Source organism: Canis lupus, chromosome 7 (assembly GCF_003254725.2).
Source record: "Canis lupus dingo isolate Sandy chromosome 7, ASM325472v2, whole genome shotgun sequence".
NCBI classification, from domain to species: domain Eukaryota; kingdom Metazoa; phylum Chordata; class Mammalia; order Carnivora; family Canidae; genus Canis; species Canis lupus.
Genome location: NC_064249.1, coordinates 52903040 through 52926402, shown reverse-complemented (window position 1 = coordinate 52926402; position 23363 = coordinate 52903040). Strand labels below are relative to the sequence as shown.

The following is a 23363-nucleotide window of genomic DNA, read 5'->3' as shown; positions in this document are numbered from 1 at the left end:
AATATTTTAATATCCTTTCAATAATTGATAGAACAATTAAGCAGAAAATTATTAAAGGATGTAAAAAATGAATTACATTAGCTAATTTGATGGGACTTTTAAAGAAAACACCCAATAGTCTAGTGCAATCTTTTCTAGTGAACACAGAGCATTTGATAAGACAGTTTATATTCTGCACTTGGAAAGAAGTCAAATAAGTTTAAAACAATTCTAGTTACTCAAAGTACTTCTCTCACTAAAATGGGATTAAATTAGAAATCCACAACAGAAAGTTGTCTCTGAAATCACCAAATATTTGTGAACTAAATAATAAATGTCTAAACAACCCATGAGTCATAGAAAAAAATCAAAGGGGAATTATAATGTATATTGAATCAAATGAAGTTGAAAGCACAAATATCAAAATTTGTGTGGTTCATATAAAGCAGTACCTAGAAGCATTTAAGGCTGTCTATATCAGAAAAGAAAGATTTCAAATAAATGATTGCAGCTTCTGCCTTAAGAAGTACAAGTAGAGAAATTAAATCCAAAATGAGCACAAAATAAGAAAAAATTGGAGCAGAAATCAATGAAATAGACAACTAAAAAAACAATCATTGAAACAAAAATGTGCTTCTTTGAGAAGATCTGTAAAGTTGATAAACCTCTAGGAATACTGGTCAAAAAAAAAGAAATCATCAATTATCAGTATCAAGAAAGAGATATATAACATTACTACTGTTCTGCAGATGTTAAAAGGAAAACAAGGATGCTTAATGAACATCTTTATGTTGATAAATTTGACAACTTATATAAAGGACAAATTCCCTAGAAAACACAACCTACCAAAGCTTACTTAGAAAGAAATAGATAACCTGAATAGCCCTATAATAGAAATTGAGTTTGTAGCTAAAAGGCTTCCCACAAATAAAACATTAGAATCAGGTGGCTTCACTGGTAAATGCTACTAAATGTTATTATTTATTTAAGAAATAAATAGTACTAAAAAGAAAACTACAGGCCAATATCCATGATGAACATAGATGCAAAAATCCTCAACAAAATATTAGCAAACTGAATCCAACAGTACATTAAAATGATCGTTTATTACAATCAAGTAGGATTTATTCGAGAGATGCAAAGGTAGTTCAGATTTGCAAATCAATCAGTGTGATACAACACATTAAAAAAAAGGGAAGGGTAAAAACCATATAATCATCCCAACAGATGCAGAAAAAGCATTTGGCAAAATACAACATCCATACATCGTAAAAACTCAACAAAGTGGATATATAGTAAACATACTTCAACATAATAAAGGCTATATATTAAAAAAAAAAAACAGGTAACATCATAGTCAATGGCAAAAAAACCTGAAAGCTTTCCTCTAAGATAGAAACAATACAAGGATGTCCACCCTTATCACTTTTACTCAGCATAGTACTGAAAGTCCTAACTGCAACAATCAGACAAGAAAAAGAAAAGGCATCCAAATTGATAAGAAAGAAGTAAAATTTTATTTCCAGATCACATGATACTACATAGAAAATCCTAGACTCCACCAAAAAAACTATTAGAACTGATAAATGACTTCAGTAAAATTGCAGGATTCAAAGTTAATATATAGAACTCTGTTGTGTTTCTATGCATTAAATACAAAGTATGAGAAAGAAAAATTAAGAAAACAATCTCATTAACAATTGCACCAAAAAGAATAAAATACTTAGGCATACATGTTACCCAGGAGATGAAACCCCCCTACTCTGAAAACTATAAGACTTTGATGAAAGAAATTGAAGATAGCACAAACAAATGGAGAGAAAGACCATGCTCATGGAGTGGAAGAATTAATATTGTTAAAATGTCTATACTACCAAAAGCAATCTACAGATTCAATGTCCCATGAAAATTTCAACAGTATTTTTCACAGTACTAAAATTTGTATGAAACCACAAAAGACCTTGAATAGCTAAAGTAATCTTGAAAAAGAAGAGCAAAGCTGGAGATACTATAATGTCAGATTTCAAGATAGGCTACAAAGCTACCATAATCAAAAACAACATGATAGTGGCACAAAAATGACACATAGATCAATGGAACAGGATAGGGAAATAAACCCTTATGATCAGCTAATGTATGACAAAGAAGGCAAGAATATACAATGGAAAAGTCTTTTAAATAAATGATGGAAAAAACTGGACAGCTACAGGAAAAAGAATGAATCTTGACTTTCTTACACCATACACAAAAATAAACTCAAGGTGAATCAAAGACCTATGTGAGACTAAAACCACAAAACTACTAAAAGAAAACATAGGCAATAATTTCTTGGATATTGGTCTCAGCAATGTATGTATGGATATGTCTTCTCAGGCAAGTGAAACAAAAGCAAAAATAAACTATTGGGACAACACCAAAATAAAAAGCTTTTGCATAGCAAAGGTAACTATCAGTCAAAAAAGGCAGCCTACTGAGTGGGAGAAGAAAAGTACAATCATCTCCATAGATGCAAAAAATAAAAATTGAGAAAACCCACTTCCATTCATGATAAAACTCCCAAAACTAAGAATAGAAGAGAATGCCTTTAACCCAATAAGGGCATCTCACAAAACCTTACAGATTGGATTGTACTTTTAATGGTCAAAGATCAGGAATAAGGCAAAGTAATTTTCTTCCACCTCTATTTAACATTGTATGGGAGGTTCTAGCCAATGCAAAAAGAAAAGACCTACAGATTGGAAAAGCACTAAAACTACCTTTATGTGAAGAAAACATGATCAAAATTTAAGTCTACATAAAGTGTAAGTGTACACACAGACTTTTTATTAATTACCAAAAAAAAGTTCTATGAATTTAGGAAGATTGCAAGGTACAAGATCAATTTACAAAAATTAATTGTATAACACTTGTGTGAGCTACTTAGAGTAATTAAAATCAGAGAAAGTAAAATTGTTGCCAGTAGCTGCAGGGTGGGGAATGAGGGCTATTTTTTAATGGGTATAAAGTTTCAGTTCTACAAAATGAGAAGAATTCTGAAAATGGATGGTGGTGATAGTTGCACGTTAGTATTTAATACCACTGACCTGCATACTTAAAAATGGTTAAGATGGTAGATTTTATGTGTATTTTACCACAGTAAAAATTTTTATGTTCAGCTGTATATCTTTATACTAGTGAACAAAGTGTCATATTGAAACTCTAAAACATTTTAAATTGTTAAATTTTTTTAAATGCCATTTTGTAATAGCATCAAAATATATGAAGTACTCAGAGATAAATGTGACCTATACTCTGACAACTACTTTGCAAAAGAATTTAAAGAACACCTAAATACATGGAAGATACCCCACGTTCATGGATAAGAAAAATAAATTAATATATCGATTCTCCCCCAACTCTATGGATTCAACACAATACCAGCTGAAAGTCCAGAAGGATTTTTTTTTATCAAGTAATTCTGAAATTTATGTTGAAATGTGAAGGATCTTATTTCTAAAGTATAGTGATGAAGACATTGTAGTAATGTAAAGATAAACAAATAGATTGATGGAACAGAATACAGCATCCAGAATTATTAGACTTAGTATATAATATGTTGAACCTAAACTTAAATATAAAACATAAAGCTATGAAACTTCTAGAAGAAAACATTAAAAAGAAAAACCTTTTCACCTTAAGAAAAAATTTCTTGGATTCAATACCACAAGCATGATTCATAAAAGGAAAATTGATAAATTGCACTTCATCAAAATTAAGAACCACTTTTTAAAGACACTGATGTGAAAATAAAAATTCAAATCACAAACTGGGAAAATATTCATGAATTGCATATCTGATAAAGTTGTACCTAAAATATATGAAAAATCCTCAAATTCCTTGTTAAGTGGAGAAAGAGTCTAGCCCCTTCTAGACTTTTGTTGTTGGTTTCAGACTCTGGGATGGAAAGAACAGGGAAGATAATGCAAATGTATTTTTTCTGTATATTCTGTTTACACCCTCAGTATTATTTGAAATTTTATCCCTTATGTAAAATGAGGTAATAAGTTCTCTCTGATTTCTATATGTCTCGCCACTTACATTTCAGAATCTACCTTAGGGATCTCTTAACATTAACTTAAAGCTATTAGTACTAATCTAGTCTCTACTCACAGAAATCTATTTACTGACTTTTCTTAAACTGCTGGTGAATTTCTTTCAAAGTATTCATAAGATGCCCTGACTTGTCCAAGCCCCTTGAAGGAGCCAGTTGTAGTAAAAATTCAAACCCAGACTTTGTGATCTCAAGGTCAGTACTCTTGCTGTTTTCCTCGGCTGCTTGATTGAAAATGAGTTTAGGGTTCTAATTTTTGCTCTTTCTATAATTCATTTAGGTGCACTTGCATAAATCATTTAACTATTTTGATCTTTCATTTTCTTTGATAGAAGATGAGAAAGTGGAGGAAAAAAGAGAAATCTCTAAGGTCTTTTCCAGTCTAACTGCTATTATTTTTTTATTCCTCATTTCTCCTTCACTTTGGTGACCTCTTGTGCAACCTTCCCCTCCAGTTTTTTTTTTTTTTTTTCTTTTTACTGCCAGTGAACTCCCCTTATGTGTCAGGGCCTCTTCTATGAAAGTTGTCTCTATAGAGTGACATATGTACCTCACAAACTCTCAGAAGACTTCCTCGTAAGATTTCCTTGCTGACTGCAGCTGTTTTCCTGTCTTCCAACCAGTGGGACTGTCACTCTGATTCTACTTCTTCTGTCTTTAAAGCATAGCATACTCTGAAACTGAAATTAATTTCCATGAGTGTCATCTTGAATATACCTACCTGGAAAGTTTACTTCTAAATTTTCACATGCAGAAACAAGTCTTTTACTTTATGAGATCTCTCCATAGTTATTTAATGACAAGTCTGCTCTGAAGTAACTGTTGAAAAAGGGTCACATTTCTTGAGGCCTGATTGAATTGGGTAGTGGCAGGAAAAATAAGTAGTAACTGTGGTGTTGCTGCACTCCTATGACATCTTTGTATTGAACTGTAGTTCTGAGTTTATTCGTACTCAACTAATGCTGCCACTTTTGCCATTCTTTTACACGTATTTTAGGCCCATTTTGCTGTGCATCATAATTTCTCAGGAATTTTCTTGCACAGAAGCTTAACTCATTAACCATATGTTGTCCCTTAAATAGAAGCCAGTTTTCAAAACATAAAATAGGACATTTCCATTTGTGGCTAACAGCTATAGCTGCAAAGCCTGTGCCTGCTTTTATTCCAGGTCCTTTCTTTTCATGATTCTGATGTCATGTGAGAACCCTTCCACACCATCCAGCCTTCTACATTCTCCCCACCTTCTCTGCCTGTCCCTTTCTGGTCATCAGGGACTAGGCCTTACCTTTCCAGCCAGTTTGGGATAATGTTAATAACTCAGTCATCACTTCATTTTTAAGTAATATCACATAATACAGGAACTATATGACATATTAAGAACTTAAATAAGAACAGAAACGAATTACACACTATTGGGGAAAATAGACATTCATGGATCTAAATCAGTGATACAAAAATACATACATACATGGATGGAGGAAGAAGGAGGGTTTTTATGTGCAGTATAATGCCAAAGGTCAACTGATAAATATGGGACTGCTAAAGTTGAAAATTTATTATTTTTTATTTTGAAGCCATCATGAAAAAACTTGAATTAAGAGTCATCAATGGCTGCTCAGTCTAGGGGAAAATGAGAAAGAAGATCAGGATATTTGCTTGGTCTTTAAGAGTCTCCCCTTAACACTGCTTATTAATTGTAAGGGAGAAAAAAACAGTAATTATACAGTGTGGAAAAACTGTCCAGGTGATAAAAATTAACATCTCCCAAAAAAGACTGGTGAACTCTAAAAATCTCCAGATGTTAAACCATAAGAATACATCATCTATTCAGTATTTCACTGAGCCTGAATTTAAATCTCAAGGAAACATCAAACACAAAATGATGGCCTTCTACTAAATGAGGGAGGGGGCTATATACTTCAAAAATGGAAATATCATAAAAGACAGAAACTGTGGACATATTCCATATTAAAAGAGAATTAAGAGATATGACAAATGCAGTATCTGACCCTAGACTATATCCCATAATATTGGCAGGAATATACTATAGAGGACATTATTAGGTCAGCTGATAAAATCAGAATGTTGATGGTAGATTAGGTAAAATTTGTGGAATTGATAGCTTTACTGTGATTATATAAGGGAATATTTCTATTTATAAAAAATGGCCACTGAAGTATTTAAGGGATAAAGGGTCATGATGTATATAAGTTACTCTCAAGTGCTTCAAAAATATAACGTGTGCAAATGTCTATGCAAATGGTGAAGAAAATGGGGTGTAATGTAATATATGTCTGCATAAAGGATATATGAGTTTTGATGTACTTATTTTTTTTAAAACTCTTACTGTTTGATATTCTTTTTTTCTTTTACTCATTTTTTTCACTTATATTCTTCTCTTTCTATAATTGACATATAACATTAAGTTATTGTGTATCACCTCACATAGTTACAAATGTGTTTTTCTTTGGGATGAAAACTTTTAGGATCTCTTCTCTTAGCAACCTTCAAACATGTGATAACAGTATTGGTAAACTATAGTCATCATTTTGTATTTTTTATCTTCAGAACTTAATTTTCTTATAACCGGTAGTTGTACCTTTTGACCATCTTTACCCAGTTGATACTGTTCCTAAATAACTTTTTTAAAAAAAATTTTAAAAAGTTAAAGCTTTTCCCCCCTTCAATTAGAATTAATGGCCAAACCTATGTCTTTTAGAGAAATAATAATTTTAAAGCCCTACTACATGGTTACTTTTAAAACTCTATTATTTATTTTTTGTACCTATAATTTTGTGTGTGTGTCTTGGATATATACTTACTATTAGTCATGATAGCCTCTGGATTAGGTACATGATGGAATATAAGCAAAACAAAGAACATAGAGAAATTAATTGTGAATCCAAGTACCTGTTAGAACATCTAGAACAGTGCTGTTCAGTAAAACTGTCTGTGATTATGGAACTGGTCTTTGTGTGCACTGTCCAATATGGTAACACTTGAGCACTTGAAATGGGGCTAATGAGAGTGAATTTTTAATTTAGTTGTAATTAATTTTAATAGCCATATATGGCTTTTGACTACCTCGAGTAGTGACTAATGCCTAGATAGGAGGAGTCTATAAGTTCCCATAATCATTAAGTTTACTACCTAAAGAGACAAACTAGTCACAGCTGGACTTGTTAGCCTGAGTGAGGTCTATTCTTTTCATAAAGAATCTGTGGTATGTTGCATATGTTTTTACCTTTCTACTGGTAGCTGATTTTATTGCTGAATAATAGTGAATCAAACTCAATGAAAATTCAAACATCACAAATATAATCATTGCTAGACTGATTTTTACAGGTTACAACATTAGCTACCAAAAACCTGAATTAGATGCAGGACTTCCCTTTTAATGACTTACTCTGATTAAAGAGACAGTATGGGGATCCCTGGGTGGCGCAGTGGTTTGGCGCCTGCCTTTGGCCCAGGGCGCGATCCTGGAGACCCGGGATCGAATCCCACATCGGGCTCCCGGTGCATGGAGTCTCTGCCTCCATGGAGTCTTCTCCCTCTGCCTGTGTCTCTGCCTCTCTCTCTCTCTCTCTCTCTCTCTCTCTGTGTGTGTGTGACTATCATAAATAAAAAAAAATTAAAAAAAATAAAAAAAAATAAAACTTACTTATTTATAAAAAAAGATAAATAAATAAAGAGACAGTATGGATCTAATAAGGACAGAAGGAGGAGGAAAGAAGGGAAGGAAGGATGTATAGTTGGATAGATAGAAAACAATGCAAGATAATCTTTTTTAAATGCCATGGGAAGAGAACAGTAAGTTTCTTTTGTTAAACATCGGAATAGACTTGATGTTACCTAAGGTGCCTTCCAGCTTTAAATCTTGCGATGCTGAATGTTAAGAATACTGAACTGAAGGAAATCTATGAGAATGGAGCAGTCAGGTAAATTTAGGAATTGGAGTTCAATGTTTGACTTGTGTTCTTATATGATCTTAATCTCCCAGGCCATAGGAGTGATTTCTGCCTTGCTAAGTCAATTTATTTCATTTCAAATAGAATATTGATTAAAGGAAAGCCCTGATAAACAGTCCCTAGAATACTGTATCTTCCTGGTTACTTGTTAGTATTTTTTAAGAGTGAGAGTCATGCTTTTTAATCAGTCAGATATAAATATACTACTTGGGAGGCAACATGTTAAGAAAATAGGCTAGAGGAAGTATAAACATAAAAGGTAACTTTATGTCTCTCTGAACACAGCACTGCTAGCACTGAGGCCTCAGTCCAGTGTTCCTCCATCTTTCACTGTGTATCAATAAAGCCTTTCATTGACAATAGGAGGTAATACTATTCTCATTGGTTAGCTAACCATGTTGATAACTTCAGTTCTTCCAGATTGAGTCAAGGCACTAACTCTTTCAGTTTAATGCTCTGTTGATTCATAAATCTATTGCTTTCTTTGGCTTATGCCTTTGTGCAGTGTTCAGAGTTCTCAAAAGATGTTTAGGCTTAAGCATTTTGCTTTACTTTGGGCATGAAATAAGTGCTTGATAAAAGCCTGCATGCTTGACAGGTTGAGTGCATGCTGTTTTTTTCTATACCCTCACTCTGCTATATAAATGAATCTTAATCTTGCTTGCTTGGTACTCTTTTTTTCAAAGTATTTGCCTGAGTACTGAGAGCACCTTCTCATAGAGGAGAACTGAAACTGAGTGTCACTTGCACTTTACATCTTTTTAAGCAAGGGACCATACTAATCTAATAAATCCAGAAATTGGGGTTATCAGGGTTCCCATGACCACCCCACTAGGGAATGTTGGTGATTCACTAGGAGGACCCATGAGACTCAACATAAGGTTATATTCATAGCTGTTTCTTTTTTTTTATTTTTAATAGTAAAAGAATATAAAGCAAAATCAACAAAGGAAATAGGTGCATGGGGTGAAATTTGGAGGAAATCAGTTACAATCTTATAATAATATTGTCCAAATGGAGTCACACAAAATACACTTAATTTCTCTAACATCTAGCATATATGAAGTGCTCTCTACCATGGAAGCTCATTAGAGACTCAGTGCTGAGGTTTTATTGAGGGCTGGTCATATAGGTACTCTTTGCCTAGCATGTGCTGATTTCCAGACTTGTAGAAGGAAAACAGATGTTCAGCATAAACTATATTGTTTCTACAAACCATTTGGGCATGGTAAAATACCATTATCAGTTAGGGGATGATGAAAATCCTTCCAAAATCCAAGCTCTCATGCTGGCTGCCAAGAGTCAGCCTTGCAAACAGGGTTTTCTAAGGATAGCAGTTTCAGGCCTGCTGTGTTAACTCTTTTCTGCATCTGGATATGCCTCAATCAACATTCAGACTTGGAACTTTTAACCTATTTTTAACTTTCCTTTTGTCCAGTCTCTTTACTCTCTTTTTGTTGAACATTAGTGTTCCTTAGAGATTAATAAAAAGTAATTATACTACACACCTACTGTTTTACCTCGTGGGGCTATTTCAACTTCTTTTTGTTTTTTGAGATTTTATTTATTTATCTGAGAGAGAGCACGAGAGAATGATCACAAGCAGAACTGGAGGAGAGAGGCAAAGGAGGAGGGAAAAGCAGACTCCCCACTGAACAGGGCCCCCTGATGCAGGGCTCAATCCCAGAACCCTGGGATCATGATGTGAGCCAAAGGCAGACCCTTAATCAACTGAGCCACTCTGGCATCCCTATTTCAACTTCTTGCAGGCTACAGCAGCAGCCAGTCTTTCCTCTTAATCCTTGCCACTGCTGTTTTCTTTTATCAAGTAGTCAGCAATGAGTATTCTCCTTATTACAGGTCAGACTCTAACCTTGCCACTGTTTTTTATTTTGGGATTTACTTTCCTCAGTTCTCCAAAAGTATGTTATCATAGTTGTCTCTGAGCCTTAAACCACAGATTTCTTTCTCCCTCAGCTCCAGGCGAGTATTGCCTTGAAAGAAGATAGCGTGAATGCTTATCAGTATGCTTGTGAAGGCTCAAACCTTAGGGGTGAACTGTAGCACTTTAGAGAAGCTCTTATGTCTATCACAGATGTAAACTATGGACATTATAGAAGCAGATTGAGAAATAAATTAGGCCTTTAAATCAGTTCTAAATCAGTGTCAACTTACAGTTACAATTGATTTAAGAATTTAAGAATGAAGAAACCGGAATCACAGTTAAAAGCATTTGGGTAAAAACAATAGGAAAGAAATATAGAAGTGATGTAATTGTGAGAGTCTACAGGATAGGAAGTAGATGATGCTATCCTAAAACCAAGTAAATTTTGCCATGGAAATAAGATAGTAATAGGGACTTCAAATATGTAATATTAGGTATATGCTAGAAGACATACTGTTCTAAGTTCGGAATATGGTGTTTGGCCTAAATGATGGCGAAGAGGTAGTAAAAAAATAAAAAGTACTAGTATTTTGGAGTTAGTTCCAACTAATGAGGAAAACCTAATTGGTGAGCAAGGGATGGAAACTTTTCAAAGAAAGTGATTATTTCATTTCATAATTAATATAAGTAAAATAACAACTGGGAATATTGCTTGTTCCTATCAACCTGAGGAATAAAATTAATAATTCATGGGGTATTAGATAGAGTATTCCAGTTAGATCTTCTCTTATGGATCATAGACATAAGTGTAAAACCAAAAACTATAAAACTTCCAGGGGAAAATCTTTACAACCTTGGATTAGTCACAGATTCATTAGCTATAATACCAGAAACACAATCCATAAAAGAACCAATTGAGAAATTAGGCTTCATCAAAATTTTCAGAAAGTTCTGTTAAAAGAACGTGATCAGGTCGTGATCCCAGGGTCCCAGGATCGAGTCCTGCATCAGGCTCCTGCTACCTATGTTTCTGCCTCTCTCTGTGTGTCTCTCATGAATAAATAAATAAAATTTTTAAATTAAAACAGGCAAGAGATTAAGACAGATGCTTCACAAGAGAAGATGTATAGATGGCAAGTAAACACCTGAGAAGATGCTCAATATCATTAACAATTAGGGAAATGAACAGTCAAATCACAGTAATGTACCACTACACTGCTATAAGTAATTTGGCTATTGGCCAGAATTTTAAAGACTTACCCTGTCAAAAATGTGGAGGAACTGGAACTCTCGTGCACTGCTGATACAAATGTAAGAATTGTATAACAACTTCACAGAAGTCTGTTTAAGTTCAAAACATACATCTACTATATGATCCATCCATTTTACTAGGTATTTACCCAAGAGAAATAAAAGCACACATCCACATACTGTTGTTCACAGCAGCTTTATTTTTAATAGCCTCAAACTTGAAACAACTCACATGTTATTAGCAGATGCACTGATAAACAAATTGGGCTATATCCACATAATGGAATACTACACAGCAATAAAAAGGAACTACTAATACATGAAAAAATATGGATAGGGATCCCTGGGTGGTGCAGCAGTTTAGCGCCTGCCTTTGGCCCAGGGCGCGTTCCTGGAGACCTGGGATCGAATTCCGCGTCGGGCTCCCGGTGCATGGAGCCTGCTTCTCCCTCTGCCTGTGTCTCTGCCTCTCTCTCTCTCTCTCTGTCTCTGTGTGACTATCATAAATAATTAAAATTTAAAAAAAAATGGATAAAAGTCAAAATAATTAAACTAAGTTAAAGAATCCAGACTTAAAAAAAAAAAAAGAATCCAGACTTAAAAGATTACAAACTATATAATTCCATCAACTTAAAACCAGAAAAAGCCAAATAATCTCTAATGACAGTAGATTAGTGTTCACCTAGTTCATCAGGTACAAGAGTGGGTGAGTACAAGGTTACAAAGAGACACAGAAAGACTTTTAGAGGTGATGGAGTTTGTTATCTTGGCTGTGGTGATGGTTCCTAGGTATATACATATGCTAATACCAATCAAATTGTGCAATATAAATATATGTAGTTTATTGCATATCAATTATACTTCAATAAAACTATTTTAAAAAAAGAAAGAACTGCATGATTTTCCTTTAAAGTTTTAGTTGCCTGGCCTTATTGTGAGCCAAGTAAATTTAAATTCTCCAACCCTGGTTCAGCTTTATCTTTTCCCCTTTAATATATTTAACAGTTCATGATATATTTAATACTCATAAAGGAAACTTGTAAACAATTACTATAGTTGTTGTCCTAACAAACTGTGTATTCTTGACAAGTTAGAAATGTTCCCATTTTAATGTCTTTTTAATGATACATTACACAGGCTTTAAATGTCAGTCTTTGTATTTTCAAACCTGCAGAAACTTGAATGAAGTTTACATATATAAGAGCAATCAACTGATGGCAATCAGTTGAATATCAGTTTCTGAAAATAAGTTTTATATGAATCTTTTCTGCAGATAACTTGACTTTTAAATGTTTTTCACTATGACTCTTTATATAAGTGAATATATATTGAATAAGTAGCTATAAAACCTGAGATTTCCATTAAAAAAATTTTTTTTGCTATGCCTGTTAACAAGATATAGCTAGATATTATGCATACTTCATCAGTTTACTCTTCAATATATTATTGCTCTCCTGACCAGTAAATGGACAGCCATCACCATTGAGTTAGAAACCTTAGGCATTTTGCTATATCCTAGATTGTGATTCATGGTTTTAAAATACTATGTATATGAAAGATTTTATAGGTGATCATTTGACAAGGTACAGCATTCTGGTTCCTCAAGCAATATTTGGGGTACTGATTTATATTTATAGTTTCGCTTTAGGGCTTACATTTTGGTGGACAAGATGTTTTTCTGCTCATTCCTCAAGGATTCCTTCTAAATGCCATCTAAGAGCATGAACTTTGGGCCAGAATATTTAGGTTTTTATATAGTAAGCTCTTCCACCTACTGTGACCTTGGGGGAAGTTACTTAACATGAGCAAGTGTCAACTTCTTCATCTGCAAAATGCAGAAGAAAAAGAGAATATAACTTACAGAGTATCTGCCAGGATCTAATGAATTAATAAATGTAAAACAAACACATTTTTACTTACAATGCAGTACATGCTGTACAACACCTTCCCAACTGTTATCATTGTTACTGTTAGAATTGATTTTTTTTTTTTTTATTGTGAAGTAGACTCTGGTGAAAACCAAAAATATCATCTGTTTGGGAATGTCCCTGTGTTTAGTTATTCATCATTTGCACTTACAACATTCAGCTTGAAGTATGATGTCAATTTAGGGATTGATTACCACACCTGGCTTTCATTTCTGTTCAGTCCTGGTGTATTATATTCACCAGCACCAAGTGCTTTGAGAATGAAATAAAGGGTGAATAAAGGGTTTTTCCCTCCTCTAAGAATAAAATTTTTGTAAACCCCGGTGTTCATTTGATTTAAAGCACAAAGAAAAGTGGCACTTGATAAAATGAATTGCTGAGTCCACCTGTTAACTTGGGTTCATCAGAATTGCTACCTAAACTTCGACCTGTGGTCCATCCAATCTAGCATTTGCTCCCGAATAGGGCATAAGGAATCCACGTGAGTAATCTAGAGGGACAGAAACCCCCACTCAGTTTTTCCCTCAATTTTTTTCTGCTTTTATTCCTATCTAAACATGGCTTTTTGATTTCTTTAAATCATTTAGAAGAGAGATTCAGCCACAGGAACTCCAGAAAAAGGTAAGGAATGAGAAATTGAACACAAACCAGGAAAGACAGTTTCTTTTAAGATAGTTTATTTTTTCTTTGTTACTGTTATGATGACACATTTTGGTCTTAGAATATTCAAGCAATTCAAAAATATATGGTATGTTAATTCCAAGTCCTCTGCATTCTCTATCCTCACGAATAACTACTGTTAATTTTAATGTACACTGCTCCAGATTTTTTTCTCTGCAGATCTAATACTATAGTTTTAGACAAGTAGGTTAATCCTATACAAGTTATTTTTATAATTTTATTTTCTTAATAATGTCTCATATACCTTCCAGGGGAGTACATACACATATTCATGGCATCCTTTTTAAAGCCCATTCAGTATTTTGGTGTATAGATGTATCATAATTTATTTAATGAATCTTGATGATATATGATTCTAATTTGCTCCTATTACAAAGAATGCTGCAGTGAATATTCTTTTACATATAGTTTTTTGTTTTGTCTTGTATGTATAGTTTTGAATATGTTTGCAAGTGTTTCTCTGGGTAAACTTCCTGACGTGGAGATACGTGTTCAAAGAATATAAAAATGTTTTGAAATGGTAGATATTGACAAATTATAGGTGCTTGTTGATAGAAGAGAGTGACATATATCAATAGTAGATACTGCTGATGGAATGGTAGTCTGCTTTGCCTTCAGTTGAGGTAGCTCTTTGGGTTAACAGTTAATAAGATTTCTAGATTTTCAAAAAATTAATAACTCCCTTTACTCTTCATTTTTTATCTGTTCTATCTATTCACTCATTGGTACTTAATTTATTTAAAAATATTTTAAATTGTAAAAGTAATATTAACTAATAGATAACTGGAAATTTAGTTAGCTAACCACAATGCCAGTAGTATATGTGGTCACAAAAAGTCTTAAGACTTTACTGAGTAGGTTTTTTTTTTTTTTTTTCCCCTCAGTATATTTGACAGCTTTTACCTCCAAGCTTTTGGAAAACAAAAACAGTAAAAAAAAAAAAAAAAAAAAAATTAGTTTCAATTATCTATTACCACGTAACCAACCATCCCCAAACAAGCAACTACACTCTGCAGTTTCAGCTAGCTTCAACTGCGTGCTTGTTCTACTGATCCTCCCTGTGGTCACCCATGAGGCTCTTGGAATTGGCTGTTAACTATGACACTGGCAAGGCTGGGCCTTTCCTTCTCTCTCCAGGTAGGCTCTCATCTCCCTGTGGTTCATCTAGCAAAGTAGCTAGACTTTTCACTTGCACATTCAGGGCCTCCTGCAAGAATGGAAGTTGCCAAGTCTTTTTCCAGATTTGGTACAACTGGCAAAGGGTCTATTGGTTAAAGTGAGTAACTGGGCCAGAGTAGAGTCAGCAGGAAGGGACTCCTGGGAAGTGTGGTTTTTCTGGGGCCACAAAGGGCATTTGATAGTCAATTACATTTCTATTTCTCAGACTCCCAAGGGAGTCAAGCCCTTTTTCCATATGTATATTGTTGTTTTCCTTTTCTGTGAAATGCCTTGTCAGATTTTGCCCACTTTTCTTTTGGGTAGTTTGTCATTTCGTATTGATTTGTAAAAGTTCTTCATATAATCTGGATGTTTTCCTCTGTTGGTTGTATGTATTACAAACATCTTTGGCCAGTTTATGGCTTATCTTTCACTGTCTTTATGGTGTTTTTGATAAATAGAAGTTCTTAATTTTAAGATAGTTGAATTTATTATCTTTTATGATTTGTGCCTTTTGGATCCTTTTCTCCTCCAAGACATAGAATACTCTTTCGTGTACATCATCTTCTAAATGTTTATAGTTTTGTCTTTGATATGCAGGTTTATAATTCACCTGGAATTGATTTTGGGGACTGGTGTGAGGCAAGGGTCCAATTGCATTTTTTTCCACATGTGGCCTTTTCTTATGCTTTACTTTTGGGTTAGTTCCAGTGTTTCTTAAATGCTGTACATTCATCTTTCCTGGATCCTTTTTTTTTTTTTAATATTGCTGGAGCACAGCCATGCAGCAGTTCTGGAAAGAAGCTACTTAAGAGCAAATCAGTATTTAATTGAGCACTTTTACAAATAATATGATTAAACAACTGCAATCTTTTGGTGAGGAGGTATCACTGGAGCTGAAACCTCAAGTATTAAAGGGCAATATATGAAGAGCCTAGAAAGAATGTTCTGAGCCAAGGGAACAGCAAGTATTCTTACCAACTGGGAGAAGAAGGTACTTAGAAATGTAGTAAAAATGAAAAGCTGAACAAGAAAGTAATGGTTAAAAATGAAGTAAACCAAAATGAGATGTGATTCTGAGGAGTTAAATATTAGAAAGATGATGCCATTGATCTCTATATTTAGAACACTCTTTTTCAGGTGTCTGGTTTAGTGACTACATGCTGACATCTTACTTTCCATTAATCTAACCATATGTCCTGTGTCCACTCTAACAAGTATTCACCTATTTTATGTGTTTATAGACTTTGTTTTCATAATAAGTCTGCACACAAAGCGTGGAAGACCCAATCATTGTTTCTGAAAAGAATACAAATGTTAAAACCTTGATGATTTGAAAGAGATGGCATGATATTAGAAGTTGGAATATGATGCAGAGGCATAGAGGTGGAAGGAAATATGGATACTGATTTTCTTATATTACAGAATGAGTAGTCAGGACATATAGTCTAAAGTAGTGGATCAAGTAGAGCTCATAATTATTCCAAGTTAGAAAGGTAGCATATAGAGAAGCCTGGGTGGCTCAGTGGTTGAGTGTCTGTCTTCGGCTCCGGGCATGAACCAAGGTCCTAGGAATGAGTCCTGCATTGGGCTCCCTGCAGGGAACCTGCTTCTCCCTCTGCCTATGTCGCTGCCTCTCTCTGTGTGTCTCTTATGAATAAATAAAATCCTAAGAAAAAAGAAAGTTAATGTATAGAACTGAAGATAAAAATATAACTAAGAAAAAATTTAAAGGATATAGTAGTGTAAGTGAGCTAAATTCTTCACCTTTTGTAATGAGAAAATTGCTGGATTTCCTCAATAAATATATAAATATAATTGAAGAAATAGAGGCCTACACATAGTAAAGTTGGGGAGGTATTACAGGAATAATTAATGTCAGAGATGGAGAAGAGGGTCCACAGCTGTCAGTGGGACAGATGTGCTTTTGCTTTTCATTTTATTTCCTCCTAATAATTGTAATTTTACTTCTGTGCTTATTTATTACTTCTCAAATAATACAAAAAGAAGAATACAAAAAAAGAAAAGGTAAGGCTGAGATTCTGTGACAGAAGAATTGAAACAATAGTTGAAAACAGCAACATTAAAGTCAGCTGGACATCTAGGATAGACTTATGAGTATTAGTTATATAGTTTATGAATCCATTTATAAACTTTCCATATCGAGAAGGTTTGTATGTTATAGTAGTCTATTGGAAATGAACATATTTAATTTGAGATATAAAACTGAATCATGACAGTACTACCATGGGTACATTCATTCATTTTACAAACGTTCATTAGTGGAGTAAATTCATATTGTTACACTTCTATGCCTGTTCCTGGTGTCCTTCAGGATGGTTTAAAGGAAATCTCAGTTTCTGTTGAGTGAGCTTTGCTATTTGAAGTGTAAAGCATGTTGAAATTAGAAATGGCTTTTTGAGATCACCTTCTTCAGTGATGGGGAGCTTGTTCTATAATACACATAACCAGGTACCCTGGATAAGAACCACTCATCTGATCCACTCCTTCATTTACAGAAGTGGAAACTTGGGCACTGTAGTCACATAGCTAATTAGGGGCACAGCATAGATTGACCCCTAGTATCACGTGATTTTTTAATGCTCTAGTTTTTTTTTCAAGCTCTATGCTTTTTTTAAAAATTTTTATTTATTTATGATAGTCACAGAGAGAGAGAGAGAGAGAGGCAGAAACATAGGCAGAGGGAGAAGCAGGCTCCATGCACCGGGAGCCCGACATGGGATTGGATCCCGGGTCTCCAGGATCGTGCCCTGGGCCAAAGGCATGCGCCAAACCGGTGCGCCACCGAGGGATCCCTTAATGCTCTAGTTTTGAAAATTTTTTCCTTCTCTTCTGCTGCTGCATAGTCTCTTTCTTGAGTTCTTATTTTACATACCTTCTTTTTTTTTAAAAAAAACTAATCTTCTTCTAAAACAAATCTTCTTTTTAAAGAGACTTTCAATCAACACTCCTCTTAAAAAAAAAAAAAAAGACTATTTATTTGACAGAGCACACAAGTAGAGTGGTAGGCAGAAGGAGAGGGAGTAGCAGACTCTGAGCAAAGAGCCTATGTGGGACTTGATCCCAAGACTCTGGGATCATGACCTGAGCTAAAGGCAGATGCTTAATTGACTGAGCCACCCAGGCACCCCAGCACTCCTCTTTTCAGCCTCATTTCTACCCTCATTTTTAGTAATATCCAGTGCTTCCCATTTCTGAGCTAATACCAATCAGCCTACTTCTGAATTAGAATTCTGCTTTGTTCAGGTGAATTCAGTTACCATTTTATCCATGTACTTTCCAACATTCAAAGTTTTGTTATTATATTTTCTAATTTTTTTTTACCCTTGTGTGTCTGTACCTTTTTACTATTCCTTTACTATTCCTTTACTATTCAATGCACCAACTTTAATCAGAGCTCTGATTTTATTTTTACAGGCCTCAAATCAAAAACCGTTTTTTAGTACAGACAAATCACTGATACATCAGTAAAGCAACAAGGTGAAGTGATTGCTCTTAAAATAAATAGTACATACATGATGAAACTGCCTTGTTAATGTGTTCTTACTTAGACCTCTAACACTCCATGTACTTTTGTCAGAGGATTGGATTTGGCAAACTTAGATAAAGACACCTTCCTCCTGTTTCTCTCTTCCTGAGATACAGGAAAATTCTTTGGCTAGTGTTATGCAGCAAAATTAAATTTGCATTTTTGTGATTTCTTTCAAGGAACTCAAAGTAAAATGCATGACTTCTTCAGAGGACAGACGAATTCCTTATTGTTTGGAAAGAAGCTGGGTGATGGTGATGATAATAATCACTGTTATTTATTATTTATTGATCACTTCTCTGTGTGTAATTTGTTTTATGAACAGTATCTTTTATTAATCCTCAAAATGCTATAAGTAGATATTATTGTCTCCTTTTCACAAATGATGAAATAGCTTTTCTAAAGCTGAGGTACTTGTCCAAGGTTACATGGTTAGTGTCAGGCACACTACCAAACCTTCTGTCTGACTCTACAATCTATTATTTTCCCACTTGTCTAACTTGTTAGACTTATACCTATTTTAATAATAACAGCAGCAACAATGATAAGTGATATTTACATAATACTCTGTATCAGATACTATTTTAAATTCTTCATATATATTGACATATTTAATTTTTACCCTTTAACCTTCTGAGGTACCTCTTCTGAGGTAAAAGAGGATAAAAGATATTCTCTTTTACGGATGTAAGGAAGATTATGTAAGTTGCTCAAAGTCAATTTAAGGCTAAAATGAGTAGAGCCAGGATCCTAACACAGTTTAGTTGTAGATAGAGTAGATGAGAATGTTTGTGGAGTAGATGAGAATGTTTATGTGTTCTCATTGATTACTGAGTCTCTTGAAAAGGGCTCTAAACTGTAAAAACAGAAAGCAAATACATACTTGGGAAGCTATCAGAATATAATATAAAAAATAATCATCTTACTACCCGTAATATACCAGTCTTACCAAAAAGTGACCATATGCAAGGAAGGGGGCAGGCAGGAGGAGTCCTCTACGTTTTTGTAATAGAGTTCTGATGTTAGCATTTGCAGTTTTTGAAAAGCTAAAGAATTTTCTCTGAAGTACCCTCTTTATTTTGCTGTACTCTTTAACGTTTCTAATTCCAAGAGAGATCATAATATGTATTTCATCTAGCCTTCACTGTATCAGGAGGCTGAAGATCAGATGCACTATCTTGGCAAGGTTTTAGGAGAAAATTTGTTATGTGTAGAGCTAGACATTTGGATCTGTCAGAACACTGCCTGTGTCTCACTTGGACATACACGTTGGATTTGCTTTCCTGTCTGTGTCTGTGACACTGCAAGATGTTCAAATGGAAGGAAACTACCCTGAGGCACCTGGTTGATGCTTTGACTTTGCAATATTAAACCCCTTGCTTCTTCTTATGCTTGTCCTCTTCTCCCTTCACTCCTCACTTAAAAAGTTACTTTTAAAAAAAGAATAGTAGAAAATTCTTCAGGAATTATTTTGGTCAGTTTCTTTATAACCAGCATGACCAGTTGGCAGTCTGACTTCATTAGTTCAGATATTTAGCTATGAAAAATTCCTTTTTCATCTTGATGATTGTTTTATATTAATACTTATGATTTAGGATTTTTTGTATTTTGCTTATTAAGATTTTGTGGTTTGATTCAAGCAGCTAGTATCTATGATTTCCATAGAAGTTTATAGTTCCATGACTTTCGTTAAAGGTATTTTAGAAAGTTTATACTCCTGCTATCATGTGGTAAACCCTTATAAAGCTTACCTTTTCTGCTGATTAGAATTAACAGCTCTGGACAAAATGCAAAAGCAGCTATGTAAGTAAACAAAAGCAGGCAGACAGTGGTAAGAAGTCAAAACTTGGAGAAGCAGTTTGGGGGTAAGTTTCCTACTCTTTGTTTTTTTTTTTTAATAAAATAATTTTTATTGGTGTTCAATTTACCAACATACAGAATAACACCCAGTGCTCATCCCGTCAAGTGTCCCCCTCAGTGCCCATCACCCACTCACCCCCACCCCCTGCCCTCCTCCCCTTCCACCACCCCTAGTTCATTTCCCAGAGTTAAGAGTCTTTATGTTCTGACTCCCTTTCTGATATTTCCCACACATTTCTTCTCCCTTCCCTTATATTCCCTTTCACTATTATGTATATTCCCCAAATGAATGAGAACATATAATGTTTGTCCTTCTCCGATTGACTTACTTCACTCAGCATAATACCCTCCAGTTCCATCCACGTCTAAGCAAATGGTGGGTATTTGTCGTTTCTAATGGCTGAGTAATATTCCATTGTGTACATAGACCACAGCTTCTTTATCCATTCGTCTTTCGATGGACACCGAGGCTCCTTCCACAGTTTGGCTATTGTGGCCATTGCTGCTATAAACATCGGGGTGCAGGTGTCCCGGCGTTTCATTGCATCTGTATCTTTGGGGTAAATCCCCAACAGTGCAATTGCTGGGTCATAGGACAGGTCTATTTTTAACTCTTTGAGGAACCTCCATACAGTTTTCGAGAGTGGCTGCACCAGTTCACATTCCCACCAACAGTGTAAGAGGGTTCCCTTTTCTCCGCATCCTCTCCAACAATTTGTTGTTTCCTGCCTTGTTAATTTCCCCATTCTCACTGGTGTGAGGTGGTATCTCATTGTGGTTTTGATTTATATTTCCCTGATGGCAAGTGATGCAGAGCATTTTCTCATGTGCATGTTGGCCATGTCTATGTCTTCCTCTGTGAGATTTCTCTTCATGTCTTTTGCCCATTTCATGATTGGATTGTTTGTTTCTTTGGTGTTGAGTTTAAGAAGTTCTTTATAGATCTTGGATACTAGCCCTTTGTCTGACACATCATTTGCAAATACCGTCTCCTATTCTGTAGGTTGTCTTTTAGTTTTGTTGACTGTACCCTTTGCTGTGCAAAAGCTTCTTATCTTGATGAAGTCCCAATAGTTCATTTTTGCTTTTGTTTCTTTTGCCTTCGTGGATGTATCTTGCAAGAAGTTACTGTGGCTGAGTTCAAAAAGGGAGCCTGTGTTCACCTCTAGGATTTTGATGGACTCTTGTCTCACATTTAGATCTTTCATCCATTTTGAGTTTATCTTTGTGTATGATGCAAGAGAGTGGTCTAGTTTCATTCTTCTGCATGTGGATGTCCAGTTTTCCCAGCGCCATTTATTGAAGAGACTGTCTTTCTTCCAATGGATAGTCTTTCCACCTTTATCGAATATTAGTTGGCCATAAAGTTCAGGGTCCACTTCTGGGTTCTCTATTCTGTTCCATTGGTCTATGTGTCTGTTTTTGTGCCAGTACCACACTGTCTTGATGACCACAGCTTTGTAGTACAACCTGAAATCTGGCATTGTGATGCCCCCAGATACGGTTTTCTTTTTTAAAATTCCCCTGGCTATTCGGGGTCTTTTCTGATTCCACACAAATCTTAAAATAATTTGTTCTAACTCTCTGAAGAAAATCTATGGTATTTTGATAGGGACTGCATTAAACGTGTAAATTGCCCTGGGTAACATTGACATTTTCACAATATTAATTCTGCCAATCCATGAGCATGGAATATTTTTCCATCTCTTGGTGTCTTCCTCAATTTCTTTCAGAAGTGTTCTATAGTTTTTAGAGTATAGATCCTTTACCTCTTTGGTGAGTTTTATTCCTAGGTATCTTATGCTTTTGGGTGCAATTGTAAATGGGATGGACTCCTTAATTTCTCTTTCTTCAGTCTCATTGTTAGCGTATAGAAATGCCATTGATTTCTGGGCATTGATTTTGTATCCTGCCACGCTACCAAATTGCTGTATGAGTTCTAGCAAACTTGGGGTGGAGGCTTTTGGGTTTTCTATGTAGAGTATCATGTCATCGGCGAAGAGGGAGAGTTTGACTTCTTTGCCAATTCGAATGCCTTTAATGTCTTTTTGTTGTCTGATTGCTGAGGCTAGGACTTCTAGTACTATGTTGAATAGCAGTGGTGACAGTGGACAACTCTGTCTTGTTACTGATCTTAGGAGAAAGACTCCCAGTGCTTCCCCATTGAGAATGATATTTGCTGTGGGCTTTTCGTAGATGGCTTTTAAGATGTCGAGGAATTTTCCCTCTATCCCTACGCTCTGAAGAGTTTTGATCAGAAATGGATGCTGTATTTTGTCAAATGCTTTCTCTGCATCTAATGAGAGGATCATATGGTTCTTGGTTTTTCTCTTGCTGATATGATGAATCACATTGATGTTTTTACAAGTGTTGAACCAGCCTTGTGTCCCGGGGATAAATGCTACTTGGTCATGGTGAATAATCTTCTTAATGTACTGTTGGATCCTATTGGCTAGTATCTTGTTGAGAATTTTTGTGTCCATACTCATCAGGGATATTGGTCTGTAATTCTCCTTTTTGGTGGGGTCTTTGTCTGGTTTTGGAATTAAGGTGATGCTGGCCTCATAGAATGAATTTGGAAGTACTCCATCTCTTTCTATCTTTCCAAACAGCTTTAGTAGAATATGTATGATTTCTTCTTTAAACGTTTGATAGAATTCCCCTGGGAAGCCATCTGGCCCTGGACTCTTGTGTCTTGGAGGTTTTTGATAACTGCTTCAATTTCCTCCCTGGTTATTGGCCTGTTCAGGTTTTCTATTTCTTCCTGTTCCAGTTTTGGTAGTTTGTGGCTTTCCAGGAATGCGTCCATTTCTTCTAGATTGCCTAATTTATTGGCATATAGCTGTTCATAATATGTTTTTAAAATCGTTTGTATTTCCTTGGTGTTGGTAGTGATCTCTCCTTTCTCATTCATGATTTTATTAATTTGAGTCTCCTCTCTCTTCTTTTTAATAAGGTTGGCTAATGGTTTATCTATCTTATTAATTCTTTCAAAGAACCAACTCCTGGT

General features: G+C 35.0%; 1 protein-coding gene across 19 annotated transcripts in view; it reads left to right on the top strand.

Annotated features, from left to right (window-relative positions):
• Positions 1-23363, top strand: part of KIAA1328 (KIAA1328 ortholog) — a 373028-nt gene that overhangs the window by 154615 nt on the left and 195050 nt on the right. For 11 of the 19 annotated variants that reach the window (XM_025429035.3, XM_049112695.1, XM_025429029.3 and 8 more), the window contains one exon: positions 18673-18747. The exons of the other annotated variants lie outside the window; for them this stretch is intronic. In XM_025429035.3, coding sequence (XP_025284820.1) covers positions 18673-18747 — 75 coding nt within the window. The remainder of the gene's footprint in view (positions 1-18672; positions 18748-23363) is intronic. 19 annotated transcript variants of the gene reach the window in all.